The 27,586-nt window shown below is 37.7% G+C and overlaps 1 protein-coding gene across 1 annotated transcript; it reads right to left on the bottom strand.

The window, feature by feature from the left end:
- LOC127452636 (cytohesin-2) lies at positions 1-27,586 on the bottom strand. The gene is made up of 12 exons (XM_051718264.1): positions 27,421-27,586; positions 24,854-25,004; positions 22,320-22,386; positions 21,736-21,854; positions 21,561-21,641; positions 21,339-21,451; positions 18,099-18,247; positions 16,809-16,920; positions 8,674-8,750; positions 8,478-8,549; positions 7,483-7,637; positions 1-5,141 (listed from the first exon to the last, which is right to left on the bottom strand). The coding sequence occupies exons 1-12, from the start codon at positions 27,485-27,487 to the stop codon at positions 5,054-5,056; spliced, it is 1,251 nt and encodes a 416-aa protein (XP_051574224.1). The 5' UTR covers positions 27,488-27,586; the 3' UTR covers positions 1-5,053.

The raw sequence follows: 27,586 nt of genomic DNA, 5'->3' as shown, positions 1-27,586 counted from the left end.
TGTCGTTTTGCGATCTTTTTGTTTATTAGAGCTGACTGGCATCAGTGTACCATAACTGAGTCTTCATTTTGCTACATGAAGCATATTCCAACCATATGTAACTTTCTGTGTCCAATCAGAAACAGGGAGAAAGAATAGATGAGGAAGAAATGCTTTCACTTGTTCTGCTATTTTCCTATTGACTAGCTAAAAGGCTTTGGCACCTTTGCACTTTTTATTAAGAAAGTCCAGATTTAGATTTCAAAATATATTCAAGTCATTTAGAGTCATTCTTCTGTCTTCATTAGACCATGTCATGCCCAAACTATTAGTTTAAACACATAGCTTATATCATAACTAGGAATGTACTGTTGCAGTCAACAGTTGATGCAATTTAACACCAGGAGCCCCTTTAGGTAAGTCATCTTATAGCTCATATATGGCCCCTAACATACAACACAACATGAAGCATATTAACTTCAAATTATCTGATATGGGTGCTTTGTACTAGTACCTTTAACATGTGTAGCAAAGCTTAAACCAGTTAAGAACTTCAGTACTAATTCTAGAGAGTAAATCATACTGCATACACAAGGAGGGCTTCTGAACTGTGCTGAACTCTACTAAAGTGCCATAAACACGGATTCTAACTCCAAAGTAGTAAATGTCATAAAGACATCCATTACTATAACAAAGCTTTATACTAATCGGGAAAAATCACAAAAGTGAAGCAAAATGCACTGTTAACAGTTCTCATTAATAACATTTTCCATTATTAGTAGGCTAATAGAGCGGCTATTATGTTGGATTCCAGAGTGCTATTAGTGTTCCGTATTATCGTCTGCATTTAAAAAAAAATATTTGTTTTGATTAGTACACGTTTTGTTACTTAATGCTTGCGTCTAGACTGCATATTAACTGCAATGCCAATTTGTTGACTAGCAGGGCCATGTATGAATTAGAATTACGGAATGCTAATAGTCACCTTGCATGCCCGAAACCTTGACATTAGATTCACCGTTTACAAAAGATGCTTCGATTCAGTACAACATGCAACCCTGATCCTTATTTCTTTACAAAAAAAAGAAAAAAGAAAAAGAAAACAATAAATAAAATTCTATCTATTTGCATTGTAAACAAACATAACAACAAATATTTACAAACAGAAAAAGGCAAAAAATAAAATAAAGTACATTGAAATAAGCTGCCATGAAACTCCTTCAAACAGCACTGAGTAAGAGGGAGTTAACTAGTGTTTCACACAAACAGAAATACAGGTCATTGCTACGTCTGGCACATATTGCAGATCAGTTATAATAATAATAATAATAAAAAAAAACACCTTTTTAAATGTCTTCTTCATGGGATACACAGCAGCAATAAATTCTTTATCTGACCTAGCAAGCACACATTCTGAAAGATTTTAACAGCATCGAGTGTTGTTGTTTGTAATAGCAAAGGGTAAGAGGGGGAATCTCATGAAATCACAAACATGTCCAGTAAAATGTCACCCCAAAATAAAAAGACAGACATAAGAAGATTTATCTTGCTTAAAGAAAATGTAAACATTATTTTTAGGGCCCAATTCTAATTTCAGTAATGGGGGAAAACAAACAAATAAACAAACAAAACTTTGTTTTAGGACCAATTCTCATTTCAGTAATGGAAAAAAAAAAAAAAAAAAAAAAAAAAAAAAACACAACAATGCTGAGATATATATATATATAGCATAGTTTTTTTTTTTACAGAAAAATATAATGCATATTAAAAAAAAAAAAGTTGAACATCTAAATAAATAATGTTAATGTGATTTTCGGGGGAAATGTGCTTAATTGTCAGTAAAATTATGTTGTATTTAGAGGTCGACCGATATATTGGGGCCAATAGATGCGTTTTTAACTATCAGCTATCGGAAAAAATCAACTAATTTCTCCATGGCCGGCGATGGAGGGTTCTACAATCTGAACTCCTGGTTTCTACAGTACAATGGCACCCTCTAGAGGTTAAATAAAAAACAATCACTGACTCCGCGTGGAGTTTGTTGTGCAAGGTGACTAGGCTATTTATAGAGATGGATGCTTCAAACACCGGTTTAAAACACGGCAAGTATACAATACACGTTATTATGATTGTCATGGTACGATAAATCAGTCATTCAAGACTAAAGGTGGTTTATTAATTATTTGTGTATAACTATTTGCTGTACTAGAGAATTGCATTGCCAACGGACATTAGCTGTTCGAATGGTTAGAACGATGTTAAGTCAAGGATGGAAACTGCTTACCTTTCCATTTAATATGCTGTTTTGAATAAAAAAATCAATTATGAATTTGTGCAGATCCGCTGAATTTTGTTTTCTGGGGTTGAGGGCGTCCAATTTGTTCCAGTCAGATTATAAACATGAGCACTCCGAAGAGGTTTTTTTTTTCTAAGTGAATTTAAAAGTTAATTATCAGTAGTAAATCCATCATTAATTCCAACCTTACATGAATATGCTGCCTGAGTTTTGTTTTTGCTCGGCCGTTCGTCTGCTTCAGAAGACCAAGCGCAAGCACAGGAACGGTTTTAAAGTTTTCCGTTTTAAAGTTTTTTGACAGTAAAGTCTGACAAAATGAACTTCAGTCCAAACTTCATAATTTTATGACGTAGTTATGTACAAAACACTTCTGAAATCTGAAATATTTGTTATGTAATACAATGTGAGGGCACATATACTCTAGACAATGCCTTTCTAAAATGACCTTTAAAAAGTTGATTTTATTTCTATCTCTTTTTCTTCCTCCATTTCTTGTACATCATTTATAGATTTAATATGACAATAAAATAATATAATACATATTATCAGTAGTTATGAAGTATACAGTTGCTATTTGGCTTTGTAAGGCAGTGTTTAATGTTACTGCTGAACTACAAACACATTTGACCTGTAATATTGTCATTATTTTCATATGGCATTTGAAGAAGGTAACAGTGTGGGAGAAATGTATTAAAGTATCGCCATGGAAAGTAATACTTACTAAAGTTCAGCACTATTGTACACTGAGTGGAAAGGTTTAATTCATATTATACATTTTTAAAACTATCGGCCAATTAATCGGCTACCGGTCTGTTTTCCCATCTTAATTATCGGTAACAGCAAAACCCACTATTGGTCGACCTCTAGTTGTACTGCAAAAAGATTTATCGATTTCAGGTAGGCTTCATTTTCTTTATGCAAAACCTTTTTTTATCTTATTTTTTTATTTAACTTTCAACTATGTGGTTGACCTCAAATTTGGCCTGGACATGTTTCTGTAAGATTCCCCCCAGTACAGTTTTGTAGCCCCAGTGGTCGAGTTATCAAAGTGAAAGTTTAAACCTACTTTTAGGTCAAACACTAGCAAGAACATTCAGAAACAGGGCTGTGGTGAATTTTAAGGCCTATATTTCTAGGCCTTTTTCTTTTTTTAAATGTGGAGGAGCTTATTTAATGAGGTGAGTTTCTACAGATATCTTGATGGATAAAGTTCACCAGCATTGCTTTTCATCCTAGGGAACATTTTAGCTCACATACCGATACACCACCCAATTGACAAATAGAATATAATTATATTCGTTTTAACAGAAAATCATGATATGCTCCAGAACACTTTAAAAGTGAACTGGATGCTTCAAGTGATGCGTAACTCAGGTAAACGGATAGGATATGCTTAAATCAATATATATTAATGTTTTTCACTCTCAGATTGATATGTGGTATAAATAGCAATGACCTTCACTTTCAACTTCATTTAGAACACGTACATAAACTCAAGTAAATAAGAGATAATAGTGTCAGTTTAGACAAATAAACGCTAAGACAGGCAAAATAGACAAGACTAACAAAAACCTTAGCATGAGTGAAACCTCCTAAAAGATCAGTAACACGGTCTACAAAGCTAGAGAAGCTCAACTCAGCTACAGGCTGTTAGATCTGTTCCTGATTATGGTAATGATGAAGAATACATCAGGCTGTGTGGTCGTCTACCCTGTAATGTTTAAGAACTTCACAGTACAATGCTGTAAATAGCAAGAGTGGTGGTCAGAAGCCACCAAATGTGAGATCGGTAGTGGAGAGAGAGGTAACTGAGGAAGTACAATGTTAAAATGGTGAAAGTAAGTAATGAACTAATGATGAGGTGAGGAAGTGTGCAGAATAGGAATGTAGTGGGTAAGTAGTAGTGAGCTGGAGATGAACAACGAAAGCCAGTGTCTTGCTAAAGGGTTAAATGAATTGTTTACCCAAAAATGAAAACTCGTTCTTGTTCCAGACAGTTAAAATGCTGTTCTTACTGTAATGTCAGTTGATAGCAACCACGGCTCTCAAGCTCCAAAGAAGACAAAAGAAAAGAAAACCAAGAAAAACCTACATCAATGACGCCCAAATGGCATGTGTGTAGAAACCGATTGTGCTTTACCATTTTTTTTTATTGCGAATATCATACATTAACTTCAATTTTGGTCTGTTGTTCACACAAAGCTATTGTATGACTGCAGAAGACTTTCAATATAGTGCATCAGCCATATGGACTACTTTTATGGTTGCTTTTTTTTATGTTTAATGTCCATTCAGGAGATTGGTAGACATGATCACTAAGAAATGCCATTAGAACAGAGATGCATATTCTTCAAAAATGTTTACTTTTGTGTTCCATTGAAAAAATAACCGCATATGGGTTTTTTATTTAACACGAGGGGGAGTAAATAATGACTGAATTTTCATTTTTAGTTGAACTATTCCTTTAGGGAAGCAGGATGGAGATGTGTGCAGCTGTCTGAATGTTATGTTTGTAGGTACAACCCTATGGAATGTCAGCATAACATACTGTAGTATGGGGGTCTGTACAGACTAGTGTGATATGAATACCAGCTGAATCCAGAACCAAGAAGATCGGATTCCTAACGACATCCATCTCTCCTTAAAACCAGCAAAACTAATCCTTCTGATGATGGGACAACAGCTACCTCAATGAAACAGGGAAGTGTTTCAGAATGGAGGGAGTTTTGTCATCTGCTGGAGTGAAGGATGGAAAAATAAAGGAGGAGTGAAGATGTTTCACTGTTGCTCTTCCTTTTTCTTGAGGGAAATACGTTTCTTCCTGGCTGCAAGCATCTCGTAGAAGGGGTCCACACTCACAGCAGACCTGAAACAACAACAAGGCAGAAGATCATTTCATGTGCTCTACTTAAAGACTCCATGGAATGGATTTATTGGATTTATCACAAATACATTTCTGTCTTTATGATAATGCGATCATTAGGCTGTTTTTGTGGTCTATATCTGTGATGAGCCTGCAGCATCACACCTCTTTTATGTGAAACGGCACCTGTCACAAATACACGAAGACAGTAATGAACACGTCTGGATTTTGTGCCACATGAGCTATTTTGGAATTTTTCACATACATGTCTCCACTGGAAAATCCTTTGTGCATCTTAGATAAACTTGCGCAGGTAAGTTTTCCACTGAGGTGAAGGTCGAAGGACGACGTAGGACAACTCACAACAGATGTTTTTAGTTGCTGGTTTAGGCTATATATCATTCGATTTGCTCATGTCTTTTAAATTGTCAGCGAACATCAGATTATTGTTCTTACAATACGATTTAAACCATGTGTTAAAGGAATTTTCAGGGTTCAATACAAGTTAAGCTCAATCAACAGCAAAAATTAATTTCGACTCTTGTTTTCTTTAAAAAAGCAAAAAGTGAATGGGGCCAAATTTTGGAAGGTTTAAACAGAAATGTGAAGCTTATAGTTTTATAAAAGCACTTACATTAATTCTTCTATTATTTGAGCTGTAAAGTTGTTTAAATTGTCATTTTTACAGTCATTTTAGGGTTTGTTGATATTACATCATCATGGCAACAAAGTTGTAAAATTGGCTATAACTTTACACAGAAAAGGTTAGTAAGTGATTTTATCACACTAAAATCATGTTAACACACATATTGTTTATGTCTTGTGGCTATACTTTTAAAACAGTGAATATTTTAAAGGGATAGTTCACTCGAAAATAAAAATTCTCTCATTATTTACTCACCCTCATGGTATCCCAGGTGTGTATGACTTTCTTTCTTCAGCAGAACACATTTGAAGAAAAATAAATATCTTAGTTCGGTAGATCTTTAAAATGCAAGTGGATGGTGATTTTGACGCTCCAAAAATCACAGACAGCAAAATCATCATTGATAGGACTCCAGCAGTTAAATCAATGTCTTCTAAAGTCATACGATCACTTCTGGTGTGTAAAAGATCAATATTCAAGTACTTTTTAACTATAATCCAATGCTTCTGGTAAGCTTCACAAGAGGGTGGAGTCCAAGTGGTGTCTCGTGTGACGTATTCGCATTGCCATGATACAGACGTAATCTCACGTTCTCCACTCGGTTGAGACATCCAGGATGAGCACACAAACGCACCATTGTGAGTAAAGAAACAGATAAATACAGATCTAAACCAAAACCAACCAAGCTTCTGCACAGCGTTCCTCCTACTCACTTGTAAACAGCACTGCTCTTCCGGCTGCGACTCACGTGGGTCAGTTCTCGTGTGTTTCAAATGCCAATGCGATTACGTCACACGCACATACTGCTGCTCACCGGAAGCAAGATTAAGAGTTAAAAAGAACTTAAATATTAATCTCTTACGCACCAAAATTGATCGTGACACTTTAGAAGACATTAATTTAACCACTGGAGTTGTACGGATGACGTTTTTGCTGACTGTCTGTGAGTTTTGGAGCTTCAAAAGTCTGATCACCATTCACTTGCATTTTAAGGACCTACTGAGCTCAGATATTTTTCAAATGTTCTTCAACTGTGTTCTGCTATTTCTACAAATGAACACAGGCACAGTTTCGGCCTATCAAGCTGTAAAATATTTGCTATTATTATTATTATTCATTATTTAATTGATCTTTCCAATACATTTATATTTTATTTATTTATCTATCTATCTTTTGATTTTATCTGGTGAATGTATTATCATTCTTCCCCCCATGTTTCGCAAAAACAGGACCGGTACAATTTCAGTCGGACTAAAGCATTTACATGACATTTTAAAAAGACAAATTATTATTTCATTATTATTTTAGTCATATTATTATTTAGTCTTTGTGAACTTTTGAAGTCCACATAAACTTACTGTGTGTACATTCTTGTATGCAGCATCTCATTTACGCAGAACTAAAGCCCAAACTTACCAAAACTTGAACATTATTCATTTGCTGCTTGGCGAGCACTAATATTTCCTTCAGCAAATGCAAATCTAGTTCAGTTATGCAAAACACCTCTCAGAGGCTGACAAAATTTGCATCGCACTTGGTGTGAACGGTGTTTAATGTTCGTCAACCATTTGTAGCACTTTGTTGTGTCACTCTAGATCCTTCACTCTTTTAAACCTGCTGCCCCTTGCACTGGCTTGTCCTCGGAGATCTCTTATAAATCCCTTGAGCACGTTCATTCAGTTGTGATGGACCACTTACTTGATGCTGTGGATCCACTCGTCCTTCTCCTCTGGAGTGGGGGCTGAGATCCGGTATACCATGTGATTTCCCTCCACCACTCTCCCGTCAGCTTCAGTCTTACACGCTTTAATCAGCTGCCCACGGTTATTAGGGATGTACAGCTCAAAACAGTTCTGCAGATTAATGTAATTGATCAATGAACAGTACCAAAGGAATCATTACACTTAACTTTTTAGTATGAGCATTAATAAATGTAAAGAATATTCTAAGCGGAACGCTTGACTGTACACTTAAAGGGATAGTGACAATTCTCACATCATTTACTCACCCTCATGCAGCCTTAAACTCATATGTCTTTCTTTTTTTCTGTGGAATACAAACAAAGGAAGGATATATGATGTGTCTGCCCGTACAATGTACGTCAACTTAAGCTCCAAAAAGGAAATAAACGCAGCATAAAAAGTAATCCATATGACTCAAGTGGTTTGATCCATGTCTTCTGAAGCAATACGATCACTTTGGCTGAGAGACAAACCAAAATTTAAGCCCTTCTTCACTATAAATATTGTCATCTGCAGTCTCTTTCGTGTGTTTCTGAGAAGCTCGTTCACACTTTTCCACGTGCTTGACGTATATGCAGTGTGTTGTGCCAAACCAGACACAGTGTTGCCACGTTCGTGGTTTGGTGACACTTTAATGCTGCACTACGCAGGGATTTCTACTGTGGCATGATTGTTGGTGCCAGTTAACTCAGATAACCGCTCTGTACAATTGTGGTGAGAAGAATATAATCTCAGAATGCTGTTCTGAGATGCGGGTTGGCGCTGTTTTGGCAGCATGAGGGGGACCTACACAATATTAGGCAGGTGGTTTTAATGTTGTGGCTGATCGGTGTGTATCCTTCAAAATGGCTTAGTTTGTGTTCTGCAGAAGGTGACAGCATAAGGGTGATTAATGATGAGAGAATTGTCATTTTTGGGTGGACTATCCCTTTAAAGTGTCAACAGACTCACTGGCTTCCTGGGATCTTCAACCTCACGGATACTCAGGTTCTCCAATGGAATGATGCCCCTGGGCTCCTTATCCTACACACAATCACATCAATTACTCAGTTCTACCAGTGTTCCAAGACAATTCAGTCCTGTTAACAAATAAGGTAAAATAAACATGTCTTTCTTTTTGTGCGATGTAATTGAAGGTATGACTTACTGTCGTGTACTCAAAGTAATAAAGGCAGTTATCTGTCAGAATAAACCACCGTCTCTTCCATGTTTTCACGCGACCTCCTAAGAATGAAAGATTGGATTGCATTAGAGGTGCAAAACAAGCCTTTAAAGGAATATTCCAGGTTCAATACAAGTTACCGTATTTTCCAGAAAGAAAGTCGCACCTGACAATAAGACGCACCTGGCTAAATTCGCGTTGTTGAGAGAGAGAGACAAAAAGCATCTCTTTATAAGTCGCACTGACAGAGATTGCATGTGGCAGGCACTAGGACCAGCAGCCACCCAGCCAATCGGTTTCAAAAAACAAATCTGTAAATCTATGCTGTGCACAAATAAACAGCTTTTAGTCTGTGAGTAAAACAATATGCCTGTTGTATTCTATTCATTCATTAACATCCGTGACTGTGGATATTTCTGATATTTACAATCCTCTTTGCAATGTACTATTTATCCAGTTCACTGACTGAATGTTTTACTTCGAGTGTGATTAAACATTATTTTATGATGGACAAAATATTTAAACTGGTTGCATAAAGTACTTTGTAAAGGCAAAACATTCGGAGTTAGCAACTTTAAAATGCTTCTACAGTCTCTATGACTGATGTTTTCATCTGTTTTGGTGCACGAGTGTTTGACCAGCCGGCATCAGTTACGTATAAATTATGTAAATAAGTTGCAGGACATTTGAGATGATGGGGAAAAAACAAAACAAAACAAGAAAAACGTTCGGGAAATACAATAAACTTGATCGACAGCATTTGTGGCATAATGTTGATTACCATATAAAAAAAAATAATTCTCAACTTGTAATCCGGTTACACTGAGGCACTTTTTGTACAATGGAAGTGAATGGGGCCAATCCATAAATGTAAAAATCCTCACTTTCAAAAGTGTAGCCACAAGACGGAAATAATACGTGTCAACATGACTTTAGTGTGAAAATCACTTACTAACCTTTTCTGTGTAAAGTTATAGCCCATTTTAAACCCCTCTTAAAATTGGCCCCATTCACTTCCATTGTAAGTGCCTCACTTTAACCCCGATTTTTTTTTTTTTTTTTTTTTTATGATAATGAGGAACGAGTTAAATAAATTTTTGTGGTAATCAACATTATTCCACAAATGCTGTCGATTGACCTTAACTTGTTCTGAACCCGGAATATTCCTTTAATTTGTAACTGCACAATTAAATCATGGCTAGATTATTTTAGGTTGTTGCTTACTGGCCCAAGTAAAAAAAAAGCTCAATTGTCTATGATATTCGGGTCTCTAAATATGTCTGGGGCCCCTTTTCCAGGTTATCTGCAGGTTCGAAGGAATGAAATGTAATACTTTAAGACTTTGTAAGGCCAAATAAAAGAAAAATTTAAGACCTTATTAAATAATTAATTAGCAGGTTGTTGGGCCTCATGTATTCAGATAGAAGACAAAGGCAGGCCTAACACAAGTTGTAAAACCTAACTCAGCCCCCACACATTCCATGTCGTAAATCTTACTGATAAAAATCGTGCCAAAATCAAACAAAGGGAGTCCAAAACAGACTACAAATCCATGAAGCCTTGCTCACTAAAGGATCGAACTCTCAACTCCTATTGGATGAGGCACACAACAGAACGTCCCTCAAACATGATGTCATCAGGAGTAGAAATACCTCTGAGATGTTTCGTGAATTGCTTCCAGCGACTTAGTTCACCGAATACGGACGTAGCTTTTTGCTGCTCTCAGGTGCAACCTCGTGGCACAAGGAAGTAATGTCCGACTTGAAACTGTAGCCATACGATCTCCATCTTGCTGGATGAGTTGAGATTACTCTGTGTTCAACCGAACACTCTAACGGATCCGAAGGAGACCGCTGAGCAATTCGCATCTTCATCCGTTGGCCTACAGAAGTGAAGAGATTAAAGATTTCTCTTCCATCTTCAATCAAGTCGACATTTCTGAGTTCTCCGCCAGCCCGCTGAGAATAAACAGCCATGCCCGCCAACAGAGCGAGGAAACGGCCTCCCGTCATCACCCGAGCCTCAAGGAACCGGGTCAGAGTTAAAGGACGGAGGAAAACACATTCTACCTGTGTCCTCATGCGATTCAAGTAAGAGGTTTACGTCTGGGCAGAGATATAATATTATAGTGTGTTATTCTTGTGTTTCAAGGTTTTTGCTTGTACAGTTTACGGACCGCCATGTCCGCTCATTATTAATACTCAGGGTATTAATTATCACAAATTTGTTTTGCTGTATTGTGGTCCAACCAAATTGGATTGTTGTGCATTTTCACCATCGCGGGTGAGACAGAAACTGAGTTCATCCATTAGAGTCAAATAACGCAGGACTTTTAGGAGCCCCGCTCGTAAATCCGCGTCTCTGAGTGATGAACACAGCTGCTTTCTCTCCAGCTATCGTGAAATCAGCTTTCGGGCTGTCACTTAATAATCTCTCTCTCTCTCTCTCTCTCTCTCTCTCTCTCTCTCTCACTAACCACACTGACACACACACTGTCACACACACACCTTATGTGTTATAGGATTATTTTTATTTCCATATCTAATCATATCACTGTTTAGTTTGTAGTTGTAAGTTGGAAGTTTATTGACTGCATTGTATTAATTATTAATTGATATTACTGCATAAATAAACTTTTGTTTATATTACAAAGAGAAGTGTTTTGGTTTGTTTTACATACGCCTGTGTCATGCTGACGGGATGTCAGTGCTCGGATTCAAGCCTTCATTCATTGTTTTTTTTCCCGATAATCGATATTCTTCGGATGTCGATTTTCCTAAGAAAACAATCTAATATTGAGACTGTTTTACTATTTGGTTATTAGTCCCTGATTCCAGGGTGGTGCCCCATCAATGTTAATCCTTATTAATATTCTATTGATTTTTGATAATTGATATTGATCATTCAAATTCAATCAAAGATAATTAAGCTAATGTTAATTTTAATTAATGTTTCATCGATGTTAACAATTAACGATTATCTTTGATAATTGTTGATTTAAAGGATAAAAAAAAAGCTAACATTGATTCTCATCAATGTTCTATTGATTTTAATAATTAATAATTATCTTTGATAGGGGCCAAGGGGCCATCCCCAAACTGTTCCCACAAAGTTGGGAGCATGGAATTGTCCAAAATCTCTTGGTATGCTGAAGCATTCAGATTTCCTTTCACTGGAACTAAGGGGCCAAGCCCAGCTCCTGAAAAACAACCCCACACCATAATCCCCCCTCCACCAAACTTCACAGTTGGCACAATGCAGTCAGACAAGTACCGTTCTCCTGGCAACCGCCAAACCCAGACTCGTCCATCAGATTGCCATCAGATTGATGGAGAAGCGTGATTAGTCAGTCCAGAGAACGTGTCTCCACTGCTCTGGAGTCCAGTGGCGGCGTGCTTTACACCACTGCATCCGACGCTTTGCATTGCACTTGGTGATGTATGGCTTGGATGCAGCTGCTCGGCCATGGAAACCCATTCCATGAAGCTCTCTACGCACTGTTCTTGAGCTAATCTGAAGGCCACATGAACTTTGGAGGTCTGTAGCGATTGACTCTGCAGAAAGTTGGCGACCTCTGCGCACTATGCACCTCAGCATCCGCTGACCACCGCTCTGTCATTTTACGTGGCCTACCACTTCGTGGCTGAGTTGCTGTCATTCCCAATCGCTTCCACTTTGTTATAATACCACTGACAGTTGACTGTGGAATATTTAGTAGCGAGGAAATTTCATGGCTGGACTTGTTGCACAGGTGGCATCCTATCACAGTACCATGCTGGAATTCACTGAGCTCCTGAGAGCGGCCCATTCTTTCACAAATGTTTGTAGAAGCAGTCTGCATGCCTAGGTGCTTCATTTTATACACCTGTGGCCATGGAAGTGATTGGAACACCTGAATTCAATTATTTTGATGGGTGAGCGAATACTTTTGGTAATATAGTTTATCTCTGTGCCATCTACAATCCTCCAGCAGAATCCCCTTACCATGATGAGGGATGTCTGAACAACATCCACACAGATATTAGCCATTTCCAGGCCCAGGGAAACATGCTGCTGTGTGGAGACTTTAATGCAAGAACTGGAACTGAACCTGATAATATTGACCCAAAGGGCAACAAACATGTATTTGGCCAGAGACCCCTGAGCCTCACAAAACAATCTCCCTGCACGGAACAATCTCGACCATATTGTAAATGAAAATGGTACAGAATTAGTGCACCTCTGCAAAGCCTCAGACCTATACATACTTAATGGTAGGATTAGAGGGGACTCCTTAGGGAGGTTCACGTGTTATTCAGGTCTTGGAGCTAGTGTATTTGACTATGCCATCACTGACATGGACCCCTCCTCCTTCAGTGCATTCACTGTCAGACAGTAAACTCAACTCTCAGACCATAACCAAACTAACATATATATTAAAAGACATAACACAGCAAAACAAAGTAGACTGGAGAGCAGTAAAATGTTTCAAGTCCAGCAGAGATACAGATGGACTCCAGACAGCACGGACAAATTTATCCAGGCCCTCAATTCTGAAGAACTGAAAAATCAAATCACTACATTTATTCATAAATTTTTTGAAATGAACAAGGATGGTGTAAATTTGGCTACAAATGAAGTCAACTATATATTTCAAAAAGCAGCCTGTAAAACTAAGTTGAAAAAGAAAGGCAAAAAACATCCTAAAAAAACAACCAAAATGGAAAAGTGGTTTGACACAGACTGCAAAACATTAAGAAAACAACTCTGAAACATAACGAACCAAAGAATACAGACGTAAGAATTGATTACTGTTCCAAATTACAACAATACAAACAAACAATTAGAGTAAAAAAGCAACACAATCTCACCAAAAGCTTACACGAAATTGAACAATCAATAACTCAAAATCAGTTCTGGGATTTGTGGAATAACTTGGGCACAACAAAACAACAAGATTTACTAATCCAAAATGGAGAAATCTGGAAAAACGTTTTGAAAACTTATATAAAGAAATCCCACCAAAACAACTAAATGTGATTTATAATCAGGTCAAACAAAGACTCCAAATATATGAAAACACAAAAAAAGAATCAAAATCCATTTGACTTTCCAATTACACATGATGAATTGGTTCAAAAACGTAAAAGCCAAAAATGCAAAAAATCTTGTGGCGCTGACATCATCCTAGGTGAAATGCTTAAACACAGCACACCTGAGCTGCAGACAGCTCTGCTCAAATTATTCAAACTTGAACTTAGTTCAGGCTGTTTCCCTGACATCTGGAGCCAAGGACTTATTACCCCAATTCACAAGAGTGGAGACAAATTGGACCCTAATAATTTCAGAGGCATTTGTGTGAGCAGTAATCTGGGGAAGTTATTTAGTAGTATTTTAAATAATAGAATTCTAAACTTCCTTAACGAATACAGTGTCCTGAGCAAGAGTCAGATTGGGATCCCAAAAAAGGGAAAATATTTGTCTGCTTTGTTCATTTCAAAAAAGCATTTGATTCCATTTGGCATGACGGACTATATTACAAATTGTTACAAAGTGGTGTAGGAGGTAAAGTTTATGACATCATAAAATCAATGTATTCGGACAACAAATGTGCAATAAGAATTGGCAACAAACAAACAGAGCTCTTCACTCAGAAGAGAGGAGTGCGGCAGGGCTGTGGTCTGAGTCCAGCACTGTTCAACATTTACATTAATGAATTAGCAGTGCTGTTGGAACAGTCTACAGCTCCTGGACTCACTCTGCAAGACAAAGACATCAAGTTTTTGCTCTATGCAGATGGCCTGGTGCTGCTGTCACCCACACCACAGGGACTACAGCAACATCTGGACCTGCTGGAGAACTACTGCTAGAACTGGGCCCTGGCAGTAAACGTCAAAAAGACAAACATTATGGTCTTTCAGAAAAAGCCCAGATGTCAGGAACATAGATACCAGTTCTCTCTAGGCAGCACCACCGCCCTAGAGCACACCATGCAGTATTCTTACCTTAGCCTGCTTATCACTGCATCAGGGAGTTTCTGTAAGGCAGTGAATGCACTTGAAGAAAAAGCTCAAAGAGCTCTATACACTATTAAGGAAAAGTTCTATAATATTGAATTACCAATTCCAATCTGGTGTAAAATCTTTGATAGTGTCATACAGCCCATAGTGCTGTATGGAAGAGGTATGGGGTCCATTCAGTGATCAGAACTACACTAGATGGGACAAACATCCAACAGAAGCCCTACACACAGAATTCTGCAATTTAATGTTGAAATTCCAAAGGAAAAACCCAATAATGCTTGCAGGGCAGAATTAGGACGATTCCCATTGATTATTAACATACAAAAAAAGATCTCAATTTTTGGATGCATTTAAAATCAAGTCCCACAAAATCGCTAAATTTTAAAGCGCTACAAACCCAAGAACTGAACCCTGAAAAACGACCCTCAGTCAGCTGGTTCTGAGACTCACTAACCCAGTTAACACTACTAACACTAACAAGCCTCAGACCAGCACTGCTTTTCAACCAAACATCAGAATAAATCAGACCATCAAACAATCTAAAAACACCTATCTGGAACACTGGATTCAAGAAACTAAAACACAACGCAAATTACAATTCTATCGGTCTCTAAATTAAACTATGAATTGGAAGAGTATCTCCTGACTGTCAAGATACAAAGTGAGCACAGTCTAGCCACCGAGAGAGGCAGACACTGAAAAACATGGTTACTCAGAGAAGAAAGAGTGCGTGCTCACTGTACGACAGGTGAGGTCGAGACAGAGGTGCACTTTCAATTTCACTACCCAAAATTGAAAGAAACAAGAGACCGTTTTAAGCGTCTCCTCTATTCACGCCCCAAAAGTTAAGACCTCAGCGAATGAAATGTAATACATCTTGTAATTTATTTAAGATATTTAAGACTTTTTATGGCCTTAAATTAAAAAAAGTAAATTTAAGGGTATGTTCACACTTGGCAGGTGTGGTTCGATTAAAACGAACTCTGGTGCGATTGCTCTGTTAGCGCAGTTCATTTGAACAAGTGTGAACGCTGCCATCCGAACCTTGGTGCGCACCAAACAAGTGGACCGAGACAGCCTGAATAGTGGGTCTCAGTCCACTTCCAAACGAACTCTGGTGCGGTTTGATTGATATATGAACGCAACATGGACCAAAAACAGGAAGTAATTTGCCAAATACTGACCTCAAGCATACCTGGTTCTTCTCATCATAGGAGCTATGTTGCCCATTACAGCTCGGTACAGGCGTCGGAACCGCCGTCAGCCGTCCTTACAGCATATCTTCATTTGTGTGTGCAACTGAGGAATTCCTGGCACTGTTTTGACTCCTTTACACATTTTATTAGCTCTTCATTTGTTCTCAGCTCGATATATACATATATAAATATAACGAGCACATTTCGCCCAGCAGCCAGTATTGTTTTGGATGATCGGCAAGTTACGTCAAAAAAATATACAACATAAAAGCTGTCCAATCAGGTTGTGACTTTTTCCTGATGTCTTTTGTTTCGTATCTTTAGGTTTGGTGTTAAAAATGCCAGTGTGAACGCTAAGCAAACCAGGACTAAATGCATCATTTTCTTTTTTGGTCTGGACCAAGAGGACCAAGTGAACCGAACAACAAGTGTGAACACACCCTAAGACTTAAGACTTAATTTAAGACATGGGTACTCCTAACTTAGTTTAGAAGTTTTTCCGAAAATAAGGGAAGAGAGGCTTTACGTACCTCCTGCAGGTTGAACAGCACCAGCGGCAGAGAAATCACAGGTCAAGCAGAGCAGGAGCCAGAAGAGATCGGGAGAAGGGAATGAGGGAGAACGGATCACAGGAAAAGAAAGAAAAAGAGACACATGGAGAGGGTAAAAGATTGAGAAGTTTTAGTGCTTGAGAGATCACAGAGCTGGCCATGCAGAAAAAAGTGGCAAACACATTAGAAGTAATGATTTTGCTAGGTTTCAGGGAAAAAAAAGTGCAAAGCGCAGCAATAAAATAACAGAAAATCATGCAACAGCAATAAGAGACCCTTCCAACAGTTTTACATTAATTCACAGAGCAGCGAGAAAACTTAGAGCAGCGAGAAAACAGAAACATTGCTGGTGGACAGCAGGAGGGACTCACCCAGTTTGAGGAGCCAGCCCTCTCTGTCAGGGTTGAAGAAAGTGTGTGTCAGGTCATTCCCATCATCCTCTGGGATCTTAAAGGGCTCGTTCTTGATGCTGTCATACAGATTCTAAAGACAAAAGCAGTGCAACATTTGCTCCATTTATTAAAGTCTGTACTCAGGTCTGTGCATTACAGTGAGTTTACCACGCTTACGAGGGTCTTAACAACAGCAGTTTTTAGCAACAGAAGCAACAGCAATATGATGAAAGACACCAATGTTTGATAAACACAAAGCATTATTAATACATTGTGTGTGGTTGCCAAGCAGCATAGCTACTTTGTGCATTAGCATAAAATGTGCCGTCAAAAGTATACAAATGGATTTGATCACAGCTCAACCAATTGAGAGTTAAAACGATCCATTGTATAATAAAACTAGGGCTGTCAAAAGATAAAAAGCATGCTTTGCAGATTAATTGATCAAATTAAATCGCAATTAATCACATATATGAATATTTGCTGAAAAAGGCCCCCCCCCCGCCCCAAACAAATATAATTCAATATTTTATATTTAAAATAATTATAAATATAATATCCATCCATCCTTTTTTATATATATTTAAATATTAAATAATTAAGGCTGTAAATTAAGTAACATTTTTAATCAACTTTATTACATGACATGGTGATTAATCACAATTAATTGCATATATAAATATTTGCTCATTGCATTAATTTTTTTAAAGCGTTATTTTCTATTTAACTAATCGCACCGAATTAACATGTTAAATCGACAGCCTTAAAAATAATGTAATAAATGTTTGTATTCAGAAAAGAATATGAAGACATTTCACTATTTTGGAACATTCATGCTTTTCAATGATGTGCTTTTCAGATGCTGTGTCAACTTAAATGTTGTTTGAAAACATTTTTCGCGACCTCTGCATTCTGTTGTGCTTTGTCCAGCGCTGTTTGAACAACTGTTGGTTTTTTACCTGTACAGCTGAAGACACACTGACTGCCCCCTGCTGACTGAGACCCGCAAAACCATGAATGTGACACTTCAACCGTGAATTGCTCCGATGGTAGAAATGTTTATTAGGGAATTTACGTACGGTCAGGGCATGATTAATTGCATTAATGATTAATTAGCATTATTTTTTATATAATTAATTGCAATAAATCAACAGCCTTAAAACATTACGTTTTATAATTACACACCACATTAATTGGGATGCTGATGTCTTTATGCAATATTATTTATATTACAATGCACTCAACACATTATCAAATGTACACACTCACTCTAAGCAGCTCCTCTGGTAAATCTCCTCCATCGTTGATGCCTCTGTTCATGCTGATGAAGCGCTCCACTGTGGGCTTGTCCCGCACGTTTGGGTTGTGCAGACTAGTGTTTAACATGATGATTGCAAATGACAGCACGTAACAGGTGTCTGTGGGGAGAAGACATAGTTTGAAGACTATTAAGTGCATCTATGCAAGTCAACCAAAAACTAGTGAGCTGCCTTCAGAAGACATCATAGCCGTGCTCCCGATGTTAAGGCTGATCCAGAAGGTAGGTATCATAATTATGTTGCCACCTAAGATATCTCGTTTTGGCCACATTCCAAGGTAGCATTGTATGTATCCTTCCCCAGTTAGGCTATCCCAGAATGCACTGTGATGAGCATGGTGTAATCATAAATTATATTATTATTATATTATATTCTCTCTTAACAACACACTGGCAACTGACTATCAACCGACAGCCTGAATGTCAATACAGTACAATACAACCTACTGTACATTTTATATATACTATATATACTTTTTTATTGTATAATGTGTATTCTATATTGTGTGTATTGTATACTGTACATTGTATGTTATTATTTGTATATTGTGTTGTGTGTAAATATGTGTATATTAGATTTTAAATTGTGTTGTGTTAATCTGATGTTATTGTAAATTGGTATATGTCTTTATCACTGTCACGACTGCTATGTTGCTCAGAACTGCACCCAAGAATTTCACACACTACTGCACTTGTGTATATGGCTGTGTGACAATAAAAGTGATTTGATATTGATTTGATGGTGGAAAAATAAGGGTTAGGCTGACAAAGCGAGATTAAAATTTAGTATTAATATCAGGGATGTGCCACGGTGGTCGGCCAATCGACTAGTCTTCCAACAACTGACAAGTCGATTAGTGGGGTCGACTATTAAAATTAATAGTTTTATTGGTGGCAGTCTTAACGGGAGATGCAATTCTCAAATTAATTGAAAGACACCACTTTTTGGAGTGTTTTTTTGTGATTATAGCTTGCTGTGCTTTAAAGTGAATAATAGTCAGCACCATAAAACCTTCAGCACAAAGTTTTTTTTAAGTTTATTTCATTTGTGCACCACTGCTGTTTCAGCCATCAAAGTGGCGAATCAACAATATAAGACGATCACTGTCAGACCTTAAATCATCTGCTGTGAATAATTTCCCAAATTTGTGTGGTGCTTTAGAGAAATGTACCTCCTGAGACCCGATCATGACTGCTGTGTGCATTTTCCATTTCCCTTTTTGATTTGTAACTAGTAGCCCCTAATAAACATAAAAAAAATTTTTTTTTAAATCCTAAAAATGTATGTGCTCATATGTGGACAGTGGGACTAAGTTGTGAAATTTTAATTAATACAAAGCTATAGAAAATCAGATTTTTTAATTATCTTTTATTATTAAATTGTTTATTATGTTTCCATAAGAAGTGTTGGCTATTCATGCTTTTGAAACATTACAGACATTACAGCTGATTTTCTGTAAAGCTGCTTTGGAACAATGTGTATTGGGAAAAGCACATATAAAAAACTACAAATAAAAATGATTTGACTTGATTTTAATTTTGTTACCATGTTTTTTTCTACTTTGACAACAAAATCTCAATGTTCTCTCTTTGCACTGTCAAACAAACAAGTGATCGTCAGTGCTGAAGCATTTTACCAATCAGAAATGAGCCAAATTAGTTCTGATTCAAAGTAATAGCCAGCATTGTCCAATCACTGCCAACCATGTTAAAATAACATTTAGCATTATAAATTCTATATCTATGTACTGATTATCATTGTCCCATGTCTGCCAAACATGTGGAGTCTTCCAAACATCATCTGCAGCCTGAAACTGAACTTTTGGTCGCATTGTCAGAGTGAATGCACTTAGCTGCATAGGAAAGCTATAGGATGCTCCCTTGCTCCCTATTTAGTGAATGACTTAACCTCCAGTGTGCTGTCCGTCTGCACTGGTCTCAGAACAGTTCGAAATGCACCTTATATTCATCCTAACTCCATATAAAGTCTCTGAAAGCACCATTTCCATCTTTTGAATGCACCCATTGTTTCTCAATATGATAATGCACAGTAAATATAGGATTTCCAAGGGGGGAAAATGCCTATAGTCCATGTCCGCAGTCATTGTGTTTAACAGCGTGCCGTTTCGCGATAAATCTGTGAAATTTTAAAAATGGCATATCGGATGAAACTACAGACTCTAATCTTTTGACTTAAACAGGTTTCAATGTAAAAACGTAATGAGGTTTTTTACCAAATAAAATTTTGTTGGCGTTTCTCCCAAACACAAACTCAGCTGTGATCAGTGCCATGTTGTTTTGTCACATGACTCGGTGTGTCGAAAGTTGAACCCTTTACTGACAGCCCAGAGTGTTCTGAACTGAGATCAGTCGCTTTGAATGAAATTTAATTATGCATAGCGTATAGTGAAGACTAAACACAATGTCCACACAGGATGATGCGGGGTCGCACAAGGTTAAAGTCTTCTGCTGATTCTGTCTGCTTGGTGTCGTGAACCAGATGTGTACCCACAATATTATCTTGCAGTTCTGTGCTTTTGAATGAGGATCACCCTGAGACTCCCAAATGCTCTGGTTACATTAAAGAGTGTCATTCTGTGTTCAGGATGTGCATAAGTGGTGCTTTGTATTGGAGCCTTTCTTATTTCTTACTTTGACAGTTTTTCTGCAATAAGATTGTACAGTGATTTAGCTTATATCTTAGTTGAATATCCTTTAGTTACAATGTTGAAGTGCTGCGCTTAGTGTATATCCAAAATGGATATAATAGTGTATATCCCTCCGAAATGTGTCTGATCTCGGTCATGTGAGCATAGCGGTGCTTAATTATTATCCTTAACAGCGACTAGTTGACTAGTCCTTCAAACAACCGACTGACTAGGCGATTATGAAAATTGGCAGTTCTGCACATTCCTAATAAATATACTTATAATCCATTTGAATGGTTTAGGATAACAGAAAATTGATTATTTTACAGAAATGTGTGTGCGGTGTATATTTATGCCGTCTTTTTTGAGGCTTGACGTCTATAAAACCATTCATTGCCATTGCATGGAAAAGAATGACTATGAAATCCATCCAGAATTTCTCAGCTTGATTTTCGCAGAATATGAGGGTGAGTAAATGATGACAATTTATATTTTTGGGGTGAACTATTCCTTTAAAATTGCAGCACAGAACATGTGTGAGACCTGTGCTCTGGAAGACTCCAGGATTGCAGTGGCAGTATCTCTGAGCAAACGCCTCCATCATTCTGTCAATTTTCTGAGCCTCGCCTGGCAACCGGAAACTCCACAGAAATTGCCTGTAGTGAGCACAAACGCCCATGTGCGAGCCCTTAATACTGGTTTTTCTCTTATAAATAATCAATTTCAATTATAAACCCAAACATATAGGGAGGGATATTTATTTACCGAAGTGCTTGAACCAGGTTCAGATCTGTGAATTCATGAAGATCAACAAAGGCCTGCAATACTTTAATATTGAAGTCATCTCTGAAACAGAGAAAGAGATTTCAATTGCATTATAAATGTGTTTTGAATTGAGGATTTGTGTATGTAATTTGACTACAGCAGATCTCTACAGTACCTTTCACCGAGATAGTCTCCAATTGCAGTTTTATTGAGTCCTTCTCCTTTGTACAGAAACTGAGCAATGTCCTCTGGAGTGCGTCTGAGCAGCTCATTCTCCACTAGGAATACAATGCCCTGTCAACACAGAGAGGAAACAGTTTAAGAAAAAGACTATACTATAACACTTTTTAAAATACATTACTGTAATAATCTTAGCTTTTAAATCTCATTTGCGGTCGAGTACACTGAAAATTGGCACATGAGAACCAATGGCGTTTGGTGTCAATTACATCCAACCTGGTACGATACATCAAGCACAAATGAGATTTGAGACCTGCAGCGGAGTGGAAGATTATCAGACTAGGAATTATAGCGCACAAGTCATCTGGATTAGTTTTATGATGCTTTTTTTTTTTTTTTTGTGCCCTTTTTGGAGCTTGACAGTTTAAATCACCATTCACTTTCATTGTAGAAAAAGAGACGCTTGGACATTCTGTCTAACTTTTGTGCTTCACAGATAAAGCAAATAATTTGGGTTTGGAATTTAAAAAAATGTATTCTTAATAGGGTAATAAAATGGGAAAAAATATTTTCCTGTACCTTTTTCGGGTCCATGTTGAATTTTTTCCTCCCCATGGCCACATGTCGACTCTTCTGTAAAGTTTTACTTTAAAAAAAAAAAAAAAAAAAAAAAGGAGATTATTATCAGTATCATTTTTAGGTATGAGATATAATACCTCACTGTGACGAGGAGGAGGGAGTGGCCGGGCCTTGAGGCTGCACGTCGGCGCTGAATCAGATGATCAGAGGGAGAGCGAGATAAAAGGGGAGCCGGAGACACCAGTTCGAGAGAGAGAGAGAGAGAGACGCATGCAGCCGTGCGTTTATGTTTGTTTTACATTAAACTTTATATTGACTGTTCAGCCGGTTCCCACCTCCTCCTTGCCCATCCTTTAACTGTTACACTCACTTTGATTGTCCTATTAACCTACTGAACATTCAGTATGACGAGTTGGGGAAATAAAATATCCATAAATGACTTTACTGTTTACACAACCACAGGTATGGAGATAAAGTATGTTATCTAGCCGAGTTAACCATTAGAGGAGACAAACTGGAGAAAAAAAAAAAGCCAGCTAACATACAAGAGGGATTCTATGAATTTATTTGCATTTAGTGCTCAACAATAATGACAACAAACATGCAAATGCAAGCCATAATTGTTATACAGGCTACTCTTCCAAACCAAGCTGAGAACCTTGTTCCTTACCAATATTTTGAGTAGATCTAAATGGAACCTTGTACTTGAAACTTTGCACGGTTAGTGTACTGCAGCAGCTGTAAAATCTAGAAAACTCGTTTTCGATACATGCAAGGGAAATAACGCTATAGTAATTTAATGCAGTGTTTCCTAACCACTGTGAAAGATTGTCAGGTGTGCCGTGAAAATTCAGGGATCCAATCTCCTCACCTTTCAGCGAAATTCGCCATTTTTAAACCATAATCGGTCATTTTTGTGATTGTGAAGAGCAATGATTAATGTGCAAAAGTGACTGATATTTATACGCGTTAAGGGTCTTTCACATGACTCGCGTCAGCGCTGCAGAATACACTGAAGTCTATGAAGTGACGCCACTTTACACCAAAGTGTTTTTTTCACACACGTTTTTGCTTCACCAATAATGTCTTTGAGAGTACTAAGCAACAAGAAATATTTAAAAACTGTCAAAATCTGTAAAGGGATATTGAATGTCTCATAATTTCTTTTAATTAAATATTACCTTATCATTTCGAAGGTAAATACGTAATTGATACTCATTAATATTATTAGACTATTGCTGTTGTCTTTTTGGATGAAAAGTCATGCTCTGCAGTTCACAAACTTAAGGAAGACTATAGATCTGCTTTGTTCTTTTAATGCTTAAATACTATAAAATCTCTTGGCAGATTTCAGTCATGAACGACTCAAAATGATTCAATGACTCACTCATAGCACATAAGACGCTAATTTGTCACCACCTAGTGTCATCTCCAGAAGGGGTCACTGAACTAATCAATTAATGAAACTGAACAAATTAGTGAAACAGAAGCAAGCCACAACAAAGTATCCTTTATTTTTGTAGCTAATTCTGCACAACTGTGAACTTGAATAAACTTGAATCACTAAAATAGCTGGAATTGGTGCTTTTAGCTTATTCTTTAAAAGAAATATCCCCAGAAAATTATTCGTGGACCAGTGATCGTCTTATCTTTTTCGCCCCTCATGAGTTTGCATCCCTGTAATTTGCTGTGGCATTGCAAGAACAAATTTACAAATTAAAAAAGCAAATTTGTTGTTTTTTCATTACCCAATTAGCGCTCTTGCCACCTGTGACCTCATTCAGTGCTATGTGACTTGTGTTTTTTGCCGAATTTCAAACATTACAAGTAAACACGCTACTAAGACGGACAGAAAACACAGACAAGTTCTTGAAAAGGAAAACTATCGACGATGGTTATGTGGGAAAGTGGTGTGCCGTGGTATTTTTTTATTCGTAAAAAGTGTGCCGTCGCAGATATAAGGTTGGGAAACACTGATTTGCAAAATAGCAAAACTAAATAAATAAATGTCAAACTATAATAGTCGAACATTGCTTTATTTAAAAATGTCAAGTTATATACAACCTTGTGTCAACCTGAAATACATTCCTGCAATAACAGCATATAATGCGTAAAGTATTAGCCTTGGTAGGGCTGTCACGATTGAGAAATTTGGCTGACGATTAATCGTCAAACAAATAATTGCGTTTATGGAGATCATTTGAATCATCAATATTCAACAAGATTTTTCATCATCTAAAAACATTGTTAGTGCACTGCAAATATGCTGTTTATTTCTCGTAATATTTTTGTCAACAGTACATCTTAATCGAAATAATTTAATTATAGTGATGACACATACTTTTTATCTCATCTTTCGTTACTGTAAAAACACTTAGTCAACGAACATTTTCATCAGTAATTACGTTGATGATATTAACACTTTTAATGAAATTATATTTCATCAGGATATCAGCACTTGAACTAAAGTACAGGATTTGTGTACTTCATCCATCACTGTATAAATGGGTGTATGGAGTAGTAGAGAGACTAACCTGCCCTCTGTGCTGGTCTCCAGCCCCTCCACCTCTATAATCGCTTCTCTCAGCTCTTCTTTCAGTCTCTGGATCTCGAGAAGAAGAGCTCCCTTCCTGCGCCGGATCTCCTCCAGCTCAGAGCGCTCCTCTGGGCTCAGGTCCGCTGGGACTGCAGAGAGGGAAAGAAAGGGGCCTGAAGGAGGAGTCTTTTGAATTCCCTTCCTATTCACCCAGGCCTCTCTCACACCGTCACCTGCTTTCCATGGTAACAAGTCCTGCTGATAACATTCCATAACTGCTGGCCTATGTCTAATATCATTCACTTTATGAGGTGAGATGGAAACGTAATCAGGATTCAGGATGCCGAACATGGGCAGGAATCGTTTACATACTGCCTCACTGGGATAGGAGAGGTTTATATCAGCTTTTCTGTGGACTGAGAGGTTTCTTACGACACCAGCTGGTGTTTGGATGGTTTAAGGGAGCATGCCAGGACAGAACAGAGCCAAACCCATAGCAGCTCTGAAAGTAATGCCTGCAGGCACCAACAAACACTCTGTGTAATTCTTACGTTCCTCACAATGAATTTCACTATCTTCAGATTAAAACCACAATAAATCACACAGACATTAAATATGCAACCCGATTGACATCTGCTATTTGAACAGAATCAGTCAGAAAGCTTACAGCAGGGGTCGGCAACCCATGGCACGCGTGCCAGCAGAGGGGTAATCACTGGCACGCCAGCAATCGTGAGAGAGGAGTAGACTATTTTATTTATAAGAAATGCCACACCTGCATACCAGTCTACACTTGATGTAATCCTTCCTCATAATCCCGCAGCGTGTTTTCATCAGCAGAATGGGAGGCTAAACAAAAAGTTCAAATGTGACGAGACTGCTTTATACCCAACAAACTCGTGCAGCGCGTGCAAGCCATTCGCGCATCACGAGCCGGCAGCGCTTCACTTTCGGTTAATCGCGCAAGTAAACGCGCCCGCACTGATTTGGTCAGGCTGTGCGGATGACAGCCTACATTCTGTTTCATTTGTTTCTTTTTGCTTTCAGAACAACACGTGATGTAATAAGAAAAACACCACTATTAGTCCTTGAGATTTCCAACCCAGCATACAGGTACACCCTCCTTAAACCAAGGTCACATTCACACTCTTGTGATGCGCGAATGGCTTGCACGCACAGCGCGAGCCTCATCACACTTTAATCGTGTTCAGACTCCTATTCAGCTGATGAAAACATGCTGCGTGATCATGAGTAAGGATGAAATCAAGATGTAGATTGGAATGCAGGTGCGAAAAACGTCATATAAATAAAATAGCCTGCTCCTCTCTCACTGTTGCTTGCGTGTTAGTTATTACATAATTACAATGACATAATATAAGAAATATTTAAAATTCCACACAAATGTCAGCACAGCCATTGACCAGGAAAATAAAAAAATGGCACTCCAGGTCAAAAAGGGTTGCCGACCCCTGGCCCCTGATCGCTCATATCTTAAAAATGCATAAAGGCATCTGCACGATTTTTGCCATACTTCTACGACTTTTTGTAAACAACAACATCACTGTAACATCATCATGAGCAACAACTTGCTACAAACAAATAAATAAGTAATGCGTTTAGCTACGTTTTCAATGGCATCAAATTTAACTGCTTCTCTTTCGCCATGTGGCCCCATTTTTGGGGGGCCAAACAATTTATTTATTTGTAGAAAGTTGTCACAGTGACGTCATTTTGTTGTTTACAATAAGTTGTAGAAGTACACCAAAAATCGTGCAAACAACTATATGCATTTTTAAGATATGAGCAATCAAACATAGTGGCACGGTTTCTTTTTTTGGGGGGAGAAAGACCACCCTGTAAGTAGGCATCTTCAAACATGTCTTGTCTTTGCAATGTGCCTAATTAAGTATAAGCAAAAATTTATTTTTTATGTGCTGAGATAAGTCACCATTTAATTTTTCCAGCATTTTTAACCACCTTTTGCCCTCATTAATTCATTTAAAATAGTCCTGAGATGCGAGAAATGCATTTTTAAAAGTACACATATTTCAAGTAGTTACTGGATATGTTTGTAAAAACTGCACACATAACAATTACAAAAGAATTAGCAAAATGTTGTTTAAAATGGTTTTTGATTAAGTATAACGTGTGACACTGCAGGACATGTCAACTCGACAAAATAAGCTGTTTCATGTCAACTTCCAATATGAAAAAGCTAGACTATTTAAGCTGTAATAATGGACCTTTGAAACAAAATCAGATCCTAAAGACGTCTAATGATTAGCTGCAAACCAGGTTAACATTTCTCTAAGCCACTTATGAAATACAGCGTGTTGGCACTGATAAATAAAAGTAAATAGGCACAATACAGATGTAAAAACTGAAGAAGGCCAAGCATGAATGAATCCAGGACAATGACTGGTGATGGAAAGCTGTACTGTGTACTAAAGCCGAAGAAATGATCAAAATAAAACAGATGCTATTACACTTTAGCCCTTTAAAAGAACGTAACATCCTACGTGTGTGATGCAGTAATAAACACAACACTGAAGCAGCTTCACTTACTGTAGTCCAGATCATCCATTTTGGGGGCTTTGCTTTTAGGCATATATGTGTCAGAATCGAATGTCATTCAATAACCGAGATATATGGATATATGAAAATATACCCCACAAATGAAAAGGAATAAATAAATAACTAGGCGGAGGACCGAAACGGACTCAGACAAAGG

This window comes from Myxocyprinus asiaticus, chromosome 15, assembly GCF_019703515.2.
Source record: "Myxocyprinus asiaticus isolate MX2 ecotype Aquarium Trade chromosome 15, UBuf_Myxa_2, whole genome shotgun sequence".
Classification (NCBI taxonomy): Eukaryota; Metazoa; Chordata; class Actinopteri; order Cypriniformes; family Catostomidae; genus Myxocyprinus; species Myxocyprinus asiaticus.
Note: the sequence above shows the minus strand (reverse complement) of the source record. Positions and strands in the feature narration are given on the sequence as shown.